Below are 20,686 nucleotides of genomic sequence, written 5' to 3' on the forward strand. Positions count from 1 at the left end.
TTGGCCAGGCTGGTCTCAAACTCCTGACCTCAGGTGATCCATCCACTTTGGCCTCCCAAAGTGCTGGGATTACAGGTGTGAGCCACCACGCCCGGCCTATCTAAGTGTATTTTTGTACCCATTATCCAACCTCTCTTCATCCTCCCCTCTCCCCTACTTCCCCACATCCTCACCAGCATCTTTTATTTTCTTTTGTGGGGTTTTTTGTTTGTTTTTTGTTTGTTTGTTTGTTTGAGACCGGGTCTCACTCTGGTCATCCAAGCTGGAGTGCAGTGGCATGATCACAGCTCACTGCAGCCTGGCCCTCCTGGGCTCAGGTGATCCTCGCACTCAGGCTCCCGAGTAGCTGGGATCACATGTGCACACCACCACATCTGGCCAATTTTTTGTATTTTTAGTAGAGACTGGTTTTCACCATGCTGCCCAGGCTGGTCTTGAACTCTTGGGCTCAAGCAATCCACCTGCCTCAGCCTCCTAAAGTGCTGGGATAGCAGGGGTGAGCCACCTTGCCTGGCCCTATTTTCTGTCTTTTTGATAAAAACCATTTTAACTGGGGTGAGATGATATCTCATTGTGGTTTTGATTTGCATTTTCCCAGTGATTAGTGACATTAAGCGTTTTTTTTGTTTGTTTTTCGTTTGTTTTTTTTCTGAGACGGAGTCTCGCTTTCTCGCCAGGCTGGAGTGCAGTGGTGTGATCTCAGCTCACAGCAACCTCTGACTTCTGGGTTCAAGCGATTCTCCTGCCTCAGCTTCCCAAGTAGCTGGGACTATAGATGCATGCCACTATGCCCGGCTATATATTTTTTTGCATTTTTTAGTATAAATTTTTGCAGTTTTGGTAGAAATGGAGTTTCACCATGTTGGCCAGGCTGGTCTCGAACTCCTGACCTCAAGTGATCTGCCTGCCTCAGCCTCCCAAAGTGCTGGGATTACAGCTGTAAGCCACCGTGCCTGGCCAGGGAGCCTTTCTTGATGTCTTTGCGGCTACAGTAAAAAATGGTGGACTCATGAGATGATAAGGCTTTCATGATAGCCCAGCTAACCATGCACAGGTGCCGTTCCAAGCACTTTACATACATTAATCCTCAAAGCCAACCTCATGCAGCAGGTACTAATTATTATCCTGATTTTAGAGGTGAGGAAAAGGAGGCACGGAAGCATTAAGTAACTGGCCCGAGGTCACAGGTGGTAGGTGACGGAGTCAGATCAGGGTGCAGCTGCCTGGCTCCTGAGGCTACACAGGTGACAGCTGGTTTTAAGCTGACCTAGAGCTTCCTGATTGATTCACAGACCAGGGTGGAGGTGGGGGAAGAATCCCAGGTCTTAATCTGGACGGCCCTCCCCTCACCAAGAAGTGGGTACCTGACCCCAGCTGGGTCAATCACGAGCTCTCTGAGGATCCTGATTTGCTGGGCTGCTCCCGGGATGAGTGAGTAGCACTGCTTCCTGCCCTTCCCTTGTGTGACAGTGTTGCTGTCTTTCCAATCTGTCATCCCAGAGCTTCTTGGTCCCTTTTGGCCATCCATGGTTTCTGTTGTTTGCAACCAGAGAACCCTGCTTGAGGTAGAATCTACATTACCACCAGGGTGCGGTGGCTCACGCCTGTAATCCCAGCACTTTGGGAGGCTGAGGTAGGTGGATCACCTGATGTCTGGAGTTTGAGACCAGCCTGGCCAACATGGTGAAACCCCATCTCTACTAAAAGTACAAAAATTAGCCAGGTGTGGTGGTGGGTGCCTGTAATCCCAGCTACTTAGGAGGCTGAGGCAGGAGAATCTCTTGAACCCTGGGGGTGGAGGTTGCAGTGAGCTGAGATTGCGCCATTGCACTCCAACTTGGGCAACAAGAGCAAAACTCTGTCTCAAAAAAAAAAAAAAAAAAAGAATCTAAATTACCTTCCTCCCCACCTGGACCTTTCCTAAGGGACTGTACCCTCCCTGACCCCATGGTTAGCCCATGACTCTGATGGACGGAGGCAAAAAAGATAATCACTGGAGGTCTCTAGTGATAGACCAAAGGGCTCTGTTTTTTGTTTGCTTGCTTTTGAGATGGAATTTCGCTCTCATCATCCAGGCTGGAGTGCAGTGGCGCCATCTCAGCTCACTGCAACCTCTGCCTCCCAGGTTCAAGCAATTCTCCTGCCTCAGCCTCCCGAGTAGCTGGGATTACAGGCACATGCCACCATGCCCGGCTAAGTTTTTTATTTTTAGTACAGACAGGGTTTCACCATGTTGGCCAGGCTGGTCTCGAACTCCTGACCTCAGGTGATGTACCCGCCTCGGCCTCCCAAAGTTCTGGGATTACAGGCGTGAGCCACCACGCTCGGCCGTGGCTCCGTTCTTACCCCTGTCATGTTGATCATTTCCCCAATCTGGACCAGAACACAGGCCTGCTCATAAAATTTGCAGCTGCCACAGCGGCAGAATTAATGCTTTGTGCAATAGAAGTGGGACTTTTAAAATGCTTTCAAGACTAGACTGCTGGATGGGGGCCAAGAAGATGACCTTTAACCAGCATAATGTAAGGTCTTGCGTGCGTTTCCGAAGAACTCATTGTGTGAGTACCAGACAGGGGAGGGAGGGCTGGCTGGACAGCAGTTCATGGGAAAAAGCTCTCGTGCATTTGCAGTGAATAACATAGCTCTTGGAAACATAAATGCCTCTAGTAATGCAGACTGCATTACTAGAGATGGAGTGTCTAGGAAACTGGAGACGACGGTACCTTTCAGCTTGGTGGTTGTCAGTCCAAACAGTGAGCATGCTTCTAGTTCTGGTCCACACACTTTTTAAGAGGGATAATGACAGGCCAGGCGCGGTGGCTCATGCCTGTAATCCCAGCACTTTGGGAGGCCAAGGCAGGCGGATCACGTGTCCGGCTAAATTTTGTATTTTTAGTAGACAGGGTTTCACCATGTTGGCCAGGCTGGTCTCGAACTCCTGACCTCGTGATCTGCCTGCCTCGGCCTCCCAAAGTGCTGGGATTACAGGGGTGAGCCACTGCATCCGGCTGGGAACAGGTATGTTTTAAAACCTGGAGGGCAGGCACGGCGTGGTGGCTCATGCCTGTAATCCCAGCACTTTGGGAGGCCGAGGTGGGTGGATCACGAGGTCAGGAGTTCGAGACCAGCCTGGCCAACATGGTGAAACCCCATCTCTACTAAAAATACAAAAATTAGCTGGGCATGGTGGCAGGTGCCTGTAATCCCAGCTACTCGGGAGGCTGAGGCAGGAGAACTGCCTAAACCCAGGAAGCGGAGGTTGCAGTGAGCCCAGATCGCGCCACTGCACTCCAGCCAGCCCGGGAGACAGAGACTCCATCTTAGAAAAAAAAAAAAAAAACCTAGAGGGCAGGAGGAGCAGCTCAGGTATTGGAGCTGGGAGCTGGAACCTCGAAGAAACCAGGGCAGTTAGGCTCTCCAACTCTCTCTCCTACTTCTTCTCTTGCCACAAAACAACATTCTCTACTTCTTGGGGCACCGGTCAGGAAATGCTGGCTCCCCACTAAACTGTTCCGGACTTGGGGTAGGACTGCAGGTAGGGTATAAGAAATGGGGCAGGGCAAGGAAGCCAGGAAGAGTAAGGACAGGCAGGCAGGGGCCAGATAGGCGGGGCCGATTCTTTAAGAACAATTCAACAGATACCTGGGGCCCCTGCCCAGCTTAGAGCTGGAATGTGGCTCCTCAAAGCCCCAAGGGTCCTGCCTTTTCTAGTCCCTCCCTTCCTCTCCCGAGAGTTGACCACTCTGGAGATTTGGGGGTTTTGCTTGCTTTTCTTATCCAAATAAATAGAGGGTTTTTTTTTGCCTGCGTTGATTGTTTTCTTTCTTTCTTTCTTTCTTTCTTTTTTTTTTTTTGCTGAGCAGATGTTTGTGAGGTTTGTTGTCGTTGTTGTTTTGTTTTTAGTAGAGATGGGGTTTCACCATCTTGCCCAGGCTGGTCTTGAACTCCTGGCCTCAAATGATCTGCCTGCTTTGGTCTCCCAAAGAGCTAGGATTGCTGGCATGAAACACCATGCCTGGCCCTGTGGGGTGTTTTAAGGTTGACATGCGTAGCTGAGGAGAGGCAAGGCTGGTCCAGGACCGCCAGTCCCCTTCAGGGAATGGAGTGACAGAAAAGCCAGTGCGGCATCCATCCTGGACATCTTGGTAGAGCCCTCTCCCTGGACAGCCTGGCCAAATACGGGAGAGAAGGCGGCAGGCTCCCTGAGGAGAAGGAAGAGATAGTCAGTGGTGGAAAATTGGCAGAAACTTCTCCACCACTTCATCCACGGAGGTGATGCTCCGGACCCTGGCATTCACGTTGGTGGTTCCACCTACAGATGCCTGAGCCAAGCCCACGGGTTTCGACCCCAGCTCCACCCCTTCGGCCAAGCAGTCACTGGGCCTGGTGGACAAGGTCTACCCTGAGGGTTCTGGGAGTGAAGGGCTGGGCTGGGGAAGGTGGCTCTGGGCCCTCTGGATAGAGCAGGAGCAACCAAGTGGCTAGACAATGTGCCCAGGGCCAGGGCATGGGTTGGGGGGTGCCTGAGCAGGAGAGCCAGAGGGCCAGGGAATAGTAGCTCTGGGGAGCTGTGTCTGGGAGCCACATGTGGGTGTGGGGGGACAGCTTTATAGGCCCAGCTCAGAAGGGTCCCACAGTGACCTAGGCCCTCTGGGATCTGGGATGGAGTGGGACTGCCTCAAAGCTGTCATTGTCGCTCCCTCACCCGCCTGACTGTCTGGGACTTAAAATAGCAGGAGCACAGCGGATCTCCTGAGAAGTTTCTGGCAAAGAGGTTTAGGGGGGGAGGGGTGTGAGTCGCCGCTGGGAACTCTTGAGTTTGAAGCTCCCAAAGCCCAGCTGCTCCACCCCTGCCCCCAGGGAGCCTAGAATCCATGGGCGGGGCAGGTGGGGGGTCCTCTGTTCCCTCCCTGTCCTGCTGTGGGAGTGGGGAGACTGGGTCCTGCCCCAGCTCTGCCGTGGAAGCACCGGCTAGATGGCTGGGCCAAGTCCTGCCCCCTTCGGACCTCAGTTTCCCAGATGTACCAGGAGTTGCGGACCTCAACATCTGCTGAGAGGTCCCTGGAGTTCATGGCAGGTGGTCCCAGTACAGACACCCAGAGTCAGACAGCCATGGGCTGAAATCCCAGTTCCACTCCTACTGGCTGAGTGGCTCTGAGCAAGTCCTCCCAGCTCTCCGGGTGAGTTTCTTCACCTGTAAAATTAACAATGAAACCAAGTCCTGCTCGTTCCAAGCTTCAGATTGCGCTATCCGGTAAGGATCCTGGCAGCTCCTGGGCACTGCCCCCCGGCCCCAGCCTCCACCCCATCCTCAGATGGCACATTTTGTGCTGCCAGGAATGTTAACAGCGACGTGACCCCACTTTTAATGCCATGTACTTTACACACACTACCTCTGGCTCCCACGCCCTGGAGGACAGAGCTGGCTACTGTCCCCAGCGCTCTCCTGGGACATCCTCAACCTCAGTACTGGCCACTCCTGGACGGAAGGGGTATTGGCTCCTGAGGGGGCCCTCTTGGGCATCTACCGTGTGCCAGGCCCTGTGCTTGGCTCACCCCTGGAGTACTGTGGGGCAGGACTGATGCTCCCGGTTGTGCAGATGGGGAGACAGGCTCGTTGCTCCCCTGTATCAAAGGGGTGCAGGGACCCCTTGCAGTTCGCAGTCCGCAGGGCGCGGGGCCGGGCTCTGGGCCGCGCGGTGCGTGTGGCTGGCGCGCCCTCTAGTGGCCGCTCTGCGTGCCGTGTTGCCCCGCGCGAGAGCTGCCCTAGGGTGGATGCGCAGCCGCTGGCGCGGGAAGTCCCTTCTCCCAGCCCGCCGCGGTCCCGCCTGCTGCGGCTCCACCTCCGCCGAGCTGCAAGCGGTCTGGCCCTGCCTGTCAGTCCTCGTGGCTTCGCAGGGACCCCACCATGGCCGCACGCCCCGCCCCGATTACCATGGAGACCCCTTGTACACAGTTTGCTCTTTCCTCTGCCCAGTCCTGGGGTCCCGCGGCCGCCTAGGAGGGAGCCCGCCGGGTCGGGGCGGGGCGGGGCGGGGCCGGGTGCCCATGAACAGCGGGGTCCCGGCCACGCTGGCCGTGCGGAGAGCGAAATTCTTCGGCCAGCACGGCGGGGAGGTGAGGTCCAGCGGGCTCTGCCCAGACTCCCGGCTTTGGATGCAGAGTGGTTCCTGGTTCTGTATAGTGGGGGTTCCAGAATGTTCTCTGGGCACTAGCTCAGGACATTGAGTCCAGAGTAGACTTTGCTAACCCAAGAAGGATCGAAGTAGGTTCTCAGCTCCAGTGCCGGGCCCCATCTCCAGAGCAGCTCTAGGTTCTAAGCTCTGCCTCTGAAAAGAGCCCCGGGCTCTGAGCTCTGCCTCGAGAGGGGCACAAAGCTCCCTGCTGACTCTGGTGTTTTCTGGGGCCCTGGCTCTAAAGTGAACTCAGAGCTTAGAGTAGATTCTGGACTCTCCGTTGTCAGCTGCAGCTCTGGAATGGGCTCTTGGCTCTGGGATTCCAGGCTCTGGTTCCAGAGAAGGCTCTTGCCTCCAACTGCAGGCTCTGGCTTTACGGGACTCCAGAGAGGGCCCAGTGGGTCCCGCGTTCTGGGCTCTGGTGGTGGAGTGAGGCTTGAAGTCAAGCTCCAACCCCAGGCTCTTGGGTGGCAGTGTTTAGGGGTCAGAGATGAGCGGACAGGGGTTTCTTCCCCAGAATGGGACCGCTTTTGTGCTGTTTCTAGGTCAACTCTTCTGCCTTCTCCCCTGATGGCCAGATGCTGCTCACAGGCTCAGAGGATGGCTGCGTGTATAGCTGGGAGACCCGGAGTGGGCAGCTGCTGTGGAGGCTGGGTGGCCACACAGGTGGGGCTCCCACACCTGGCCGGGAAGACCGAGGCACAAGGGTCTGGCATGCTGCAGAGCTGACTGCAGTGACCTCTGATGAGCTGGGCACGGGTGCAAGGCAGGGCTGGGCAGGATGGGAGATGGGACGAGATATCTGGGCGCTGGGGCTTAGACTCTAACAGGCCTGGACTCAGATCCTTCTTTAAACACACACACACACACACACACACAAAACAACTGTGATGTAACATACATAGTACTTACTGTTGCATCTTTTTTTTTTTTTTTTTTTTGTGACAAGAGTCGCTCTCTGTCGCCCAGGCTGAAATACCTCGGCTCACTGCAACCTCCTCCTCCTGGGTTCAAGCAATTCTCTGCCTCAGTCTCTCGAGTAGCTGGAATTACAGACACCTGCCACCACACCCAGCTAATTTTTTTGTATTTTTAGTAGAGACAGGGTTTCACCATCTTGGCCAGGCTGGTCTTGAACTCCTGACCTCGTGATCCACCCACCTCGGCCTCCCAAAGTGCTGGGATTAAAGGCGTGAGCCACTGCACCCGCCTTGTTGTGTCCATTTTTAAGTGCACAGTTCAGAGAATCCAGTACCTTCACATTGTCGTGACACCGATCTCCAGAGCTCTTCCTTTTGCAAAACTGAACCTCTGTCCCCACTAAACAAGTCCCCAATCTCCCTCCTCCCAGCCCCTGACAACCACTGTTTTTCTTTTTGTCTCGATGAGTCTAACCTCTCTGGGTGCCTCTAAGTGGAGTCACACAGTATTTGTCTTTTTGTGACTGGCTTATTTCACTTAGCATGGTGTACTTAAGGTTCAGCCATGTCGTGCTTACCACTGTTTTGACTGTGATCTTGGTCAAGTCCTGTCACCTCGCTGAGCCATTTCCACTGGCACAATGCAAGCAAAGTACCTAGCACACAGTAAGGACTCAATAGATATAACTATTGTAATTATTATTCAGGAGACAAGAAAAAATATCAGGCAATTACAGGCAGTCTGGTTAATGCTGCAAGGAGGGGAAATCAGGGGCTGGAGCTCAAAGGAGGCAGTGAACCTAGGCAGTGGTTGTTAGGGCAAGTTTCTGGGAGGTCCCTACTTTGACTTGGGGATTGATTTTTCAGATGAGCACTGAGGTTGGGTGCTCCAAGGCTGACAGCCCAGCCCAGGCCAAGGCATGGAAATCCAGGCACTTCTGGGAAGCTGGAGTTTGGGTGAGGGGAGGCTGGCGACGAGGCTGGAGAAATTAGCAAGGATTGGACTGCGTGGGCAGAAGTGGCGGGCAGTGCTCTGTCCCCTGACTGTGGTCACCCGCCCAGGCCCCGTGAAGTTCTGCCACTTCTCCCCTGACAGCCACCTCTTCGCCAGCGCCTCCTGTGACTGCACTGTCCGCCTGTGGGATGTGGCAAGAGCAAAGTGTCTGCGGGTCCTGAAGGGTGAGTGAGCTGGGAGCCAAGCAGCCAGGCCAGCGTTCCCTTTCAGATGGTGCTGTGTCCTATGTCACGTCACCTTTCCACCTTCCCCGACCCCGGGCTGGTGCCTGCAGGTCACCAACGGAGTGTGGAGACGGTCAGCTTCAGCCCTGACTCGAGACAGCTGGCATCAGGTGGCTGGGACAAACGGGTGATGCTCTGGGACGTGCAGGTACGTTGAGGGGCTGGGGCCACCAGTCTGGGATTCAAGGACCAGTTCCAGAGAGGATGTCACCAGTCTTGCCCTCCCAGCTCAAACCCTCCACTGGTTCCCATGGCCCATGCCCACAGCAGGCAACCAAGGCTGCCCCCACCTGGCCACAGCCGCCTCTCCAGGCCTCCTTGCACACAGCAGCCCTCAGGCTTTTTGCACGAGGTCCCCCTTTCCTGGACTGTCAAGGCCAGGTAGCCGGCTGCCCTCTGCTGCCTTCTGCAGCTCAGGGCTCTCTCTAGTCCCGCCAGATGCTGCACCTCTTAGTTGGGCACCGTGACTCCATCCAGAGCAGCGACTTCTCACCCACGGTGAACTGCCTGGTGAGCCTACCCTCTGCCCTGGGCCCCACCTCAGTGGCCCCATACCCACTTGGAGCTGAGTGGTGGGAAGGGGATGGACTCTGGGTCCCGCCTAGATGCAGAGCGGGTGGGGAGCTGGCTGGGCCAGACTCACAGAAGCTGACCGCAGGCCACCGGCTCCTGGGACTCCACTGTACGCATCTGGGACCTGCGGACGGGGACCCCAGCAGTCTCCCACCAGGCGCTAGAGGGACACAGTGGCAACATCAGCTGCCTGTGCTATTCAGCATCCGGCCTCCTGGCAAGTGGGGTGTCCTGGGTTCCAGGCTGGTCCCTTGCTGGCAGCCAGGCCCTTAAGGGTCCCAGGCCACTTAGGGGCCCAGTGAGCTCACAGGCCCCAAACCCTGGGGATCAGAGCTGTCTGCTGTCCAGGCATCCGGCTCCTGGGACAAGACCATCCACATCTGGAAGCCCACAACCAGCAGCCTGTTTATCCAACCGAAGGGCCATGTCACCTGGGTGAAGAGCATAGCCTTCTCTCCCAACGAGCTGTGGCTGGCCAGCGCCGGCTATTCCCGCATGGTAACCACCCCGGGCCCATCCTGCTCCTACCTACCCATCCTCACCCCACCAGGAGCCCTCAGCACTCACTCCAGAAATGCCCACATCCCCACTTGCCCTAGCTAGGAGGGGGCAAGGGCAGGACCCGGGTGCCAGCCTCTCTTCCTAATGCCCAGCACCAAGGTTAGGGCTGGCCCATTGGTAGTTGCATTGACATTTCCATGACCCAAATGGCATCAGACAAAAGGGAACTCCTGCTCTGAAATTTCAAATACAGCCTCCAAACAAAACCTACACCAAGAGGTTCAGATGTTGTTTGGGCCGGGGGCGGTGGCTCACACCTGTAATCCCAGCACTTTGGGAGGTGGAGGTAGGTGAATCACCTGAGGTCAGGAGTTCAGGCGAAGACTCATCTCATATTTTGTCTGGGACTTTCCTGGAGGTGGCTTCAGATGCCACAGTGGCCTGGTGAGGCCTCCTGACATGCCCCCCTCCTTTTCCGGGTCAAAGTCTGGGACTGCAACACAGGAAAGTGCCTTGAGACCCTGAAGGTAAGGCACGGCGCTGTGGCACTGAGGAAGCTGTGGACAGCTTCTCCCAAGGCAGGACTTGCCTCGAGCCCCACCTTCTACTCTTAGCAGGGAGTCCTGGATGTGGCCCACACCTGTGCCTTCACCCCAGATGGGAAAATGTTAAGTGTCTGGAGCTGCCGATCTGACTAGACGTCAAATATCCCGCACGTCCAAATCACCCAGGGACCCTCAAACCTAACACCAACCACCTCAGATAGTGCCGACCTCACCCGCTCCCCTCAGTGGCGCACAGGCATGCCGCTTCTCCTCACAGACACAAAGTGACTGTGCTGGCATCCAGCAGATCCCCATGGCCAGGACTCTCCAGGCCCCACCAGAGCAGACAACTGTGGTGGGCAGGATGCTTGCTGGAACCCATCAGACACCTGGTCCCCAAAACCAGACCCACCCACCTCCACCCAATCAGTGGAAGTGCCAGGAAACAAAGCAGTCTCAGCCAGCTGTGCTTTATTGACAATGCGCCCCTCAGGCCTTGACCGCGTACTTCCGCAGCGGGTACAGCCGCTCCTTCCGCTGCTGCTTCTTGGTCTTCAGGTTCTCCTCGTGCTTGTTGAGCCGGCGGCGCATGGCACGTGTCTTCTTAGGCCGCAGGTCCAGGGGCTTGTACTTCTTGCCCTGGGAGACAGACGGCAGGGTGAATCCAAGGACCCAGGGCTGAGGAGCTACTGTAGCAGCTTAGGGGGCTGGGGAGGGCCATCCAGAGCCACTCAGGAGGAGGCTGCCACCATGGGACTGCCAGCAGGCCACACATGTCACTAACTCAATTAATCCCCCCAAATCTAAGGCTAGTGGGACCATCCTCATTTCATGTAAGTCTGCTGACCTACTGGGCTGAGTGTCCAAGTCTTGGCAAAGCTGTGGAAGAGCCGGGGCTTGCATCTCAGTCAAGTGACTCCCAACTCAGTGCTCCTTCCACTGCCCGATTCCCAGTCACAAGGACAGTCACATGACAACCTAGTACAGGGCACGCAGCACCCACCAAGCCCCGGGGGTAGTTACCATTACCTCGGCTCTGGTTAGCAAGAGCATGCCGGGGGCTGAGGCAGTACTCTGTCCATCTGTATGCAGGGCCCACCAGGTGCTGCCTATATGAACGTCCAGCCTCAGAGGCCTGGCTGGCCAAGGCCACTTGCCCCACCTGCTTCCCACTTTGGGGCCCCTGCCCACAGCTGTCACAGAGCCATCATCTGTCTTTCCTTCCTTGGCTCCCACTCCCGCCCCACTTGTTCTCCAGCAGGGGGTTCTAGACCATGGCAGCTCTCACTGGTCTCTCCTGTGTTCTGCAAAGGTCCCCTGGGCCCCCTTCAGGACTGGGCCCTGTGCTGGGAGCTGGCTTGGCAAAGAATCTGACCCAGTCCCTGCTCAGGGGTCCCAGCCTAGTGGGGGAAGACTGAACAGGTAACAAGTGGCCCATGGTATGGGGGATTCTGAGGTCACAGGGCCCCAGGCCCCTGCAGGTGGGCAGAGGACTGCAGAAAGATCCTGGACAATGAGGGCCAGCCCTGGAGGGTACTTGGAAGCAGGAAAGTCTTTGTCCTCCCACATCCCTCACTCCTGCTGGCACCGGCTGGGCATTCATCCTTTTCACATTGGCTAACCCCCTAGAGTTCTGCTGTCCAACAGAGCAGCCACTAGCCACACACGTAGCTGCTGACATTAAAGGTTTACTTTTGCCACACACGTGCTAGTGTCCCCTGAACAGCTAACATAGCCACACTATGGCCCTTCTCATTTTTTTGAGATGAGGCCTCACTATGTTGCCCAGGCTACACTTTAACTCCTGGGCTCAAGCCATCCTCCTGCCTCGGCCTCCCAGTAGCTGGGGTTATAGGCCTGTGGCACTTCATCAGCCATGGCAGCTTTTCCCTTGTGTCAAACCTTCAAGTTATTCAAACACAATTTGGGTAGTGATGTGGAACCATTTTGCAGATGAAATTAAAGACCCTCATCAGGTAACTTTAGGGGAGATTATCCTGGGTAATCCCAGAAGGCCCGATCCAATCAGCTGTAAGTCTTAAGCACAGGGCTGAGGCTCCCTCCAAGTACCCACTGGGAACAGCAGCTTCAACCTGAGCCCTGAGTCCCAGCCAGCCCCCACAATCACCTATGCCCATTCTTCAGAATACATTGGATGCATGTGCACACACCGTCTCCCCCTAGTTTTCTCTGCTTGAACCCTAATAAGATGAATGTTAAGGACAAGACCAGAAAATGGTTATAAAAATTCAAGACTAAGAGGGGGCCAGACACTTGTGCACACCTCCCAGAACACTCAAGCCGACCCTCCCCAAGGTAAGGTTTGGAACCAGGGCCCATCATGCCATTGACTGTGGGTGTCTAGGCCTCAGGGCCCTCATCTGAAAAATGAGCATGGCAGGTGCCTGGCAGGGATTGACACCCAGTGCCAGTAAGAGGCAGTGAAAACCTTCAACAGCCAGTCCTATCACTGCCCAAGCCACTCAACTGGGAAGGCTGGTTTCAAAAACTGAGTCTCCAGCCAGGACACTCCAAGCCCCAATGAATTCTTGACATCTGCAGCCTGAGGAAGTGGTCTGCAGAGCCACGTGCCAGTGCAAGGCACTGGTAGAAGAGCGAGCCCAGCAACAAATTGGGAAGGCTAACCACTCTCAGCCCACGCACCAAGGAAAACCTCTTTACCATGTCCCCGGCCAGGGACGGCTAGCACTTGGCTTCCTGCAGCCAACCCTCCCTATGTCCAGGCAGACTCACCTTGTAGAATTTCCTGAGGTTTTCTTTCTGAGTCTGGTTAATAACTGTGAGAACACGGGCAATGGATTTCCGGACGACTCGGCTACAAAACAGAGATGTCAGTGAAGATAGGGAAGACACATAGCACTACCCAAGGCTCAGGACTCACACATAGGGCAGCGATAGCTGCAGCCTCCCCCATCAGCCCATCCATATTCACTCAGGAGGAAGGCGTTCTGGGAGTGAGGTCTGAGGAGGGAAGAGAGGGGCATGGGATGGGCATTCAGGAATGGGGCAGGGAATCCAATGCTGTTGAGCTGTAAAGTGTTGGCTGAGACAGCAGAGGCTTTATGAGGAAGTGCAGGCTGGATAAATGAGGCAGATCAGAAAAAGACCTTCAATCCCAGAACACGAATTTATCCTGAGGGCTAAGACCCAACCAATGCCAATTTCAATGAGCTGATGGGAGGGAATCATGCCACAAACCAGGCAATCAGGCTAGCTTAGGGAATTGCAGGAGAGAGAAACAAGACATTTGCAAAGTGGAGTCACTACAAGCCAGGAGACTGAAGCAAACAACGAGCCAGGGAGAAGTTATTTGTAGTCATGTCAGGATGAGGGAGTCACCCAGTAGACAGCTGGTCAACATGGTTTTTGAGGATTCAGTGTGCAACTGTGCTCGTCCAATCCTCCCACCCCTCCCTCTACTAAGGTTGTTTGGGGGCAAAGAGGGCAACCACCATTTTTTTTTTTTTTTTGGAGACAGGGTCTCACCTGTCAACCAGACTGAAGAGCAGTGGCCCCATCATAGCCTCCCAACTCCTGGGCTCAAGTGATCCTCCTGCCTCGGCCTCCAGAGTAGCTGGGACTACAGGCCTGCACCACCACACCCATCTAATTTTTTTTTGAGAAGTGGACTTTGTACCCAGGTTGATGAACTCCAAACCCATGTTCCTTTCACAAGTCTCCCGCACTCTTAGCCATGTAAAATAACTTACGCTGCCACTCCAGGGTGCAAGCCACCCACCTGCCAAGGGGGTTAAAAACTCAAGTGTTGGTGGGAAGCGGAAGGAAAGGGTCCGGGTAGGCTTTGAAGGCAGCATTAAAATGGGTCTCCGGGGATGCATTCCAGGCACAAGGACCGCAAGGTCAAGGCAGGTAAGAGGCTAAGCACACAACGGGTCTCCCATGCGCCCCAGGATGCACGGAGTGGGCATCTAAGCGGCCAGCTCCTTAAGCCAACTTTGAAATCCTCCGACGATCCCGATGCACACGTGCTCCCCACCCACGAGGGCTGTGATCCGGCCGCCTCACTTACATCTTAGAGAGCTTGGAGGCCGCACCGCCTGTCACTTTGGCGACGCGCAGCTGGGACAGCTCCACCTTCAGGTCGTCCAGCTGTTTCAGCAGCTCCTCCTTCTTCTTCCCGCGAAGATCTCGAGCCTTGATCTTGGCCTGCGCGCGAGAGAGCGTGTGGCTCAACCAGGCCGCGGGGCCATATCCCCTTCACCTGCGTGGCCAGCCCCCAAAGGCGCGCGACTCGCCATCGACTACGAGTGCGCCGGAGCCCCAACCAGGGCTCAGGACAGTCTCCCTCGCCGGCCGTGCCTCGGGCAGAGTAACCCAGGCCCGGGCCGCGCGCCTCTACCGGCGCCAAGCGAAGAGGCGGGTTGTGGTGGAGCCAGACCATTCTGCGCGGCCCCCCACAGGCCTAGCTGGCAGATAGAATCCGCGGGCTCAGCCCGCACAGCCTTCCCCAACCCCCGCGCCTCACAGCGGTCGGATGGCGCCCGATTCCGCAGCTCTTACCATTGCTGCACAGGCCGCCAACGCCGCCGCCGCCGCCGCCCGCTCCGAGGGAAAGAGGAAGTAGGCGGGGCTGACCTCCGCAACTACTGCCGGGTGGCGGCGGGCGCGGCCAATGGCGCCGCAGCGGGGGAGCCCCGGCTCCGCCCCATCTCCCCCGCCCCCGAGGAGCGCGGTGGTACTGCCCGCCCCGCCTGGTAGGGCCGGAGCCCCTCCTTGTAGTGCTCGCCTCATTCACGGCACCTCTGATAGCGAGGTCGGCGTCACGGTGTAGGCGCGCAGTTGGGGAAACCGAGGCCCAACGTGGGCGGCAGCTACCAGAGATCCAGAGATGGCACACGGAGGACTCAAATTCGTCCATTCATTCTTCGTTCATTCATTCATTCGTTCATTCATTCATTCGGGAAACCTTGCAGACCTCCCAATCTGGGCAACTCTGAGCTGGGCGCCAGTAGTCTGGGGGTGCTGAGGGGAGGAGGGGCCTGAGTTTTCAAAGATGATTAACCGAAGCTCACGTCGCGGAGGAATTTAAAGCGCGAGATGGGCGGGAGGGGCGGGCTCAGGCAGTTATAATCCAACTCCGTAAAGGTTCTGGGGAGGCGGTATATGGAACTGCAAAGAGCATTTATACCTTTTTTTTTTTTTTTTTTTTTTTTGAGACAGAGCTTCACTCTGTCGCCCAGGGTGCCAGGCTGGAGTGCAGTGTCGCGATCTCGGCTCACTGCAACCTCCGCCTCCCGGGTTCAGCGATTCTCCTGCTCCAGCCTCCCGAGTAGCTGAGTAGCTGGGATTACAGGCATGCACCACCACGCCTGGCTAATTTTTTGTATTTTTAGTAGAGACGGGGTTTCGCCATGTTGCCCAGGCTGATCTTGAACTCCTCAGCTCAGGTGATCTGCTCGCCTCGGCCTCCCAAAGTGCTGGGATTACAGGCGTGAGCCACCACGCCTGGCCCCAGCCTTTATTTATTTTTTTTATTTTTTATTTTTTTTTTTCAGACAGGGTCTCGCTCTGTCACCCTGGCTGGAGGGCAGTGGCGCGATCTCCGCCCACCAAAACCTCCGCTTCCCGGGTTCAAGCAGCCCTCCCACCTCAGTCTCCCGAGTAGCTGAAACTACAGGCACGAGCCACCAGGCCTGGCTAATTTGTTTATTTTTTGTAGAGCTGTTGCCCAGGGTGGTCTCCTGGGCTCAAGCAATCCGCCCTCCTCGGCCTCCCAGAGTGCCTAGGATTACAGGGGTTAGCCACCTCGCCTGGCCATACAGCCTTTTTTATTTCTATTTTATTTTTTATATATTTTTTGAGATGGAGTCTGGCTCTGTCGCCTAGGCTGGAGTGCAGTGGCGCGATCTCGGCTCACTGCAACCTCCATCTCCCGGGTTCAAGAGATTCTCCTGCCTTGGCCTCCCCAGTAACTGGGACTACAGGTGTGTGCCACTACACCCAGCTAAATGTTTGTATTTTTAGTGGAGACAAGGTTTAGCCAGGCTGGTCTCGAACCCCTGACCTCAAGTGATCCACCCGCCTCAGCCTCCCAAAATACTGGGATTACAGGTGTGAGCCACTGCGCCCAGCTAGTACAGCCTTTTTTAAAGTGAACCTGACCAGGTTTCAAATTCTTGCTCTGCTGCCAAGGTAGTAGTTGAGACTCTTGGGAAATCTCTTCCCCTCTCTTGAGTCTCAGTTTGCTCACATGTGAAATGAGGCATTTATGAGAATTAGAGGAGATACCTGTAAAGCTGTTAACCTGAAATGTGACGCATAACAATGGCTCAAAATATCATTGGTGTTCATGTTCCCAGAGGAAGGAACACTTCAGTAGAGCCCAGAAAGTGAAACGGGAATTCACAAGGCAGGGCATGTTTCGGCTTTCTGATTAATGTCTGCCAACCAGTAGGCATTAATCAGCACTCCAGTGCCACTCCCTTGCCCTTAATAAAGACATGCCACCTCTTAGAGTTATGGTTGAAGCCAGATTGTCCTCTTGTTACTACCAGCTGTAACCACCCACAAGGAGACTTCTCCCATCTCCTATGAGTAGCAACCTCCTCTGTGCAATCCTTTCCTTAGCCCCAAACAGGCTGAAATAAAATGATGCATTTATGTGTCTATTTCCACAGCCAACCTAGAAGTTCTCCGGGGACAGAACCTTGGCGGACACCTGAATTAATTTTTCTAGTCTCCAGGCCCAGCACATGGATGCTTGTTGGATGAATTAATGAACCTTGACCACACCAAGGTGAGGAAGGCTTTCAGGAGGTGGAGGGATATGGGGAAAAAAGAGAGTAGAGAGAGGGCAATCCCAGCATGGCTTAGACTTTTTTTTTTTTTTTTTGAAATGGAGTCTTGCTGTGTCACCCAGGCTGGAGTGCAGTGGCACAATTTCAGCTCACTGTAACCTCCACCTCCCAGGTTCAAGCGATCCTTGTGCCTCAGCCTCCTGAATAGCTGGGATTACATAGGTGCGTGCCACCATGCCCGGCTAATCTTTGTATTTTTGTTTTTTTCCAAAACGGAGTCTTGCTCTATTGCTCAAGCTGGAGTGCAGGGGCACAATCTCAGCTCTCACTGCAACCTCTGCCTCCCAGGTTCAAGTGATTCTCCTGCCTCAGCCTCCCAAGGAACTGGGAATACAGGCACACACCACCATGCCCAGCTAATTTTTGTTTTTTTAGTAGAGACGGGGTTTCACCATATTTCACCTGGCCACCATGTTGGCCAGGCTGGTATTGAACTCTTAACCTTGTGATCCGCCTGCCTTGGCCTCCCAAAGTGCTGGGATTACAGGTGTGAGCTGCCGCGCCTGGCCCATCTTTGTCTTTTTTGTAGGGATGGGGTTTCACCAGGGTGGTCTCAAACTCCTGACCTCAAGAGATCTGCCTGCCTCAGCCTCCCAAAGTGCTGGGATTACAGGCATGAGCCACAGCACAGTGCGCCTGGACCTTTTTTTTTTTGAGACTGAGTTTCATTCTTGTTGCCCAGGCTGGAGTGCAATGGCACGATCTCGGCTCACTGCAACCTCTGCCTTCTGGGTCCAAAGGATTCTCCTGCCTCAGCCTCCCAGCCTGCCTACAGCTACTGTAATTCCAAGTAGCTGGGATTACAGGTGCCCGCCATGATGCCTGGCTAATTTTTATATTTTTAGTAGAGACGGCATTTCGCCACGTTGGCCAGACTGGTCTCAAACTCCTGACCTCAGGTGATCCACCCGTCTCAGCCTCCCAAAGTGTTGGGATTACAGGTGTGAACCACTGTACCTGGCCAGCATAGCTTAGTCTTAAATGAAAGTCTAGGCCGGGCGTGGTGGCTCACGTGGTGCATGCCTGTAATCCCAGCTACTCTGGAGGCTGAAGCAAGAGAATCGCTTGAACCCAGAGGCAGAGGTTGCAGTGAGCCGAGATCCGGCCATTGCACTCCAGCCTGGGTGACAAGAGGGAAACTCTGTCTTAAAAAAAAAAAAAATAAGGAAAGTCTAATGGTGCACAGTGACTTTGCTGTTATATTTTTAAATGCTTAGAGTTAATGACTCTGCACATCTTTTTCGAACCTGAAGTCATTTGTGACTCTCTCTTACACGCCACATCTAGTCAACCAGTAAATTCCGGGTACTCTACCTTCAAAATTTACCTAACTTAAGGCCGGGTGAGGTGGCTCACGTCTGTAATCCCAGCACTTTGGGAGGCCAAGGCGGGTGGATCACCTGAGGTCAGGAGTTCGAGACCAGCCTGGCCAACATGGTGAAACCGTGTCTCTACTAAAAATACAAAAACAAATTAGCAGGGCATGGTGGCGGGTGCCTATAATCACAGCTATTCGGGAGGCTGAGGCAGGAGAATTGCTTCAACCCAGGGGGCAGAGGTTGCAGTGAGCCAAGATTGCGCCACTTCACTCAAGCCTGGGCGAAAGAGCAAAACTCCATCTTAAAAAAAAAAAAAAAAAACCAAAATTGGGGCTGGGCGTGGTGGCTCACACCTGTAATCCCAGCACTTTGGGAGGCCAAGGCGGGCGGATCATGAGGTCACGAGTTCGAGACCAGCCTGACCAACATGGTGAAAACCTGTCTCTACTAAAAATATAAAAATTAGCCGGGTGTGGTGGTGTGCACCTGTACTCCCAGCTACTTGGGAGGCTGAGGCAGGAGAATCGCTTGAACCCTGGAGGCAGAGGTTGCAGTGAGCTGAGGTTGGGCCACTGCACTCTAGCCTAGGCGACACAGTGAGACTCCCTCTTAAAAAAACAAAAAAACAGGTCAGGCGAGGTGGCTCACGACTGTAATCCCAGCACTTTAGGAAGCCGAGGCAGGTGGATCACCTGAGGTCAGGAGTTTGAAACCAGCCTGGCCCACATGGTGAAACCCTGTCTCTACTAAAAATACAAAAATTAGCCAGGTGTGGTGGCAGGTGCCGGTAATCCCAGCTACTCCAGAGGCTGAGGCAGGAGAATCACCTGAACCCGGGAGGTGGAGGGTGCAGTGAGCTGAGACTGTGCCACTGCACTCCAGCCTGGGCAACAGAGTGAGGCTCCATCTCAAAAAAAATGAATAAAATAAAACAAAATAAGAAATTGGTGGGGCACGGTGGCTCATGCCTGTAATCCCAGCACTTTGGGAGGCCGAGGTGGGCAGATCACCTGAGGTCAGGAGTTCAACACTAGGCCGACCAACACGGAGAAACCCCGTTTCTACTAAAAATACAAAATTAGCCAGGCGTGGTGGCGCATGCCTGTAATCCCAGCTACTCGGGAGGCTGAGGCAGAATTGCTTGAACCCGGGAGGCAGAGGTTGCGGTGAACTGAGATAGCCCCATTGCAGTCCAGCCTGGGCAATAAGAGCAAAACTCCGTCTCAAAAAAATTAAAAAAAATTTACCCAGCTTGTTCCCACCATCCTCAATGGCCCCTGCCTGGTTGGGCTACTACTGTCTATCCCCTGGATGGTTGCTGTCACCATCTAAATCACCTCTCTACTTTGGTTCTCGATCCCAGATGTGTTCTCAATACAGCTGCTTAGAAGGCCCTTTTCAAACAATTCAGACTTCTGATCTATTACTATTCTGCTCAGAATTTCCAGGGCTGTCCCATTTGAATTAAGACTGAGTCCTTTCCTCGGCCTACAGAGCCCTACTCTCCTCCCAACCCCCACCTCATCTCTCTTCTGTTCCTGGCTGTTTCTCGAATATACTGAGCCCACCCCAACCTCTGAGCCTTCGCTTAGTTGCCTCCTTCATTTCCTTCCAGTCTCTGTCTAGTGTCACCTCCTCAGGAACACTTTTTTTTTTTTTTTTGAGATGGTATCTCACTCCATCGCCCAGGCTGGAGTGCAATGGTGTGATCTCAGCTCACTGCAACCTCTGCCTCCTGGGTTCAAGCGATTCTCCCCGCTCAGCTTCCCGAGTAGCTGGGATTACAGGTGTGCGCCATCATGCCTGGCTAATTGTTGTGTTTTTGTAGAGATGGGGTTTCACCATGTTGGCCAGGCTGGTCTCGAATTCCTGACCTCAGGTGATCTGCCCCCTGGGCCTCCCAAAGTGCTGGGATTACAGGTGTGAGCCACTGCACCCGGCCAGGACACCTCCTTTGATCACTTTATCTAAGGCACACTCAGGCACTGCATGGTTTTTTTCCCTCTCAACACTGTCAGCCCTTACATAGTATAATATGGATTTTTAAATTGTGTCTCCCTGGCTGGAATGAAAGTCCATGACCATGAGCTGGGACATTATTCCATTTACTAGTTTCTTTGGGGGCTGTTTCTTTACTTGTAAAATGGGCATTTCTGGGTTCAAGTTCCTTCTGACCAGGATGTTCTGGGGATATGAATTTCTGCTGTCTCGTGGCAGGCCTGAATCACAAATATTTTTTCCCAGATATGGAACTGTATTGCAGGTGGGCTTTGCGTGTTTCCAGGACCCCTGAGATTTTTCTTTTCTTTCTTTTTTTTTTTTTTTTTGAGACGGAGTTTTGCTCTTGTCACTCAGGCTGGAGCGCGATCTCGGCTCAGTGCAACCTCTACCTACCGGTTTCAAGCGATTCTCCTGCCTCAGCCTCCCGAGTAGCTGGGATTACAGGCATGCGCCAGCACGCCCGGCTAATTTTGTATTTCTAGTAGACACGGGGTTTCAGCATTTTGGTCAGGCTGGTCTCAAACTTCTGACCTCAGGTGATCCGCCCACCTCGGCTCCCAAAGTGCTGAGATT

The 20,686-nt window shown here is 54.4% G+C and overlaps 2 protein-coding genes across 2 annotated transcripts; one reads left to right on the forward strand and one right to left on the reverse strand.

Annotated features, from left to right (window-relative positions):
- The first annotated feature begins 6,020 nt into the window (after window positions 1-6,020).
- Window positions 6,021-10,156, forward strand: WDR38 (WD repeat domain 38). Its single transcript, XM_063696223.1, is given in 10 exon segments — window positions 6,021-6,117; window positions 6,722-6,842; window positions 8,159-8,275; window positions 8,386-8,483; window positions 8,765-8,845; window positions 8,994-9,125; window positions 9,257-9,405; window positions 9,888-9,936; window positions 10,024-10,080; window positions 10,082-10,156. Coding segments are annotated over 10 exon segments (948 nt in total). The 5' UTR covers window positions 6,021-6,048.
- A 252-nt stretch (window positions 10,157-10,408) lies between these two features.
- Window positions 10,409-14,627, reverse strand: RPL35 (ribosomal protein L35). Its single transcript, XM_004048598.4, has 4 exons — window positions 14,497-14,627; window positions 14,006-14,142; window positions 12,709-12,790; window positions 10,409-10,593 (listed from the first exon to the last, which is right to left on the reverse strand). The coding sequence occupies exons 1-4, from the start codon at window positions 14,497-14,499 to the stop codon at window positions 10,444-10,446; spliced, it is 372 nt and encodes a 123-aa protein (XP_004048646.1). The 5' UTR covers window positions 14,500-14,627; the 3' UTR covers window positions 10,409-10,443.
- Window positions 14,628-20,686: the final 6,059 nt, after the last annotated feature.

Source organism: Gorilla gorilla, chromosome 13, assembly GCF_029281585.2.
Source record: "Gorilla gorilla gorilla isolate KB3781 chromosome 13, NHGRI_mGorGor1-v2.1_pri, whole genome shotgun sequence".
Classification (NCBI taxonomy): Eukaryota; Metazoa; Chordata; class Mammalia; order Primates; family Hominidae; genus Gorilla; species Gorilla gorilla.

What these genes read in the sequence shown, in the direction of transcription:
- RPL35 (XM_004048598.4), bottom strand. An exon ending in GCCTCCAAGCTCTCTAAGAT is followed by an intron (nt 12,791 to 14,005) that starts GTAAGTGAGGCG and finishes TCTGTTTTGTAG; the next exon opens with CCGAGTCGTCCGGAAATCCA. An exon ending in ACCTCAGGAAATTCTACAAG is followed by an intron (nt 10,594 to 12,708) that starts GTGAGTCTGCCT and finishes TCTGTCTCCCAG; the next exon opens with GGCAAGAAGTACAAGCCCCT.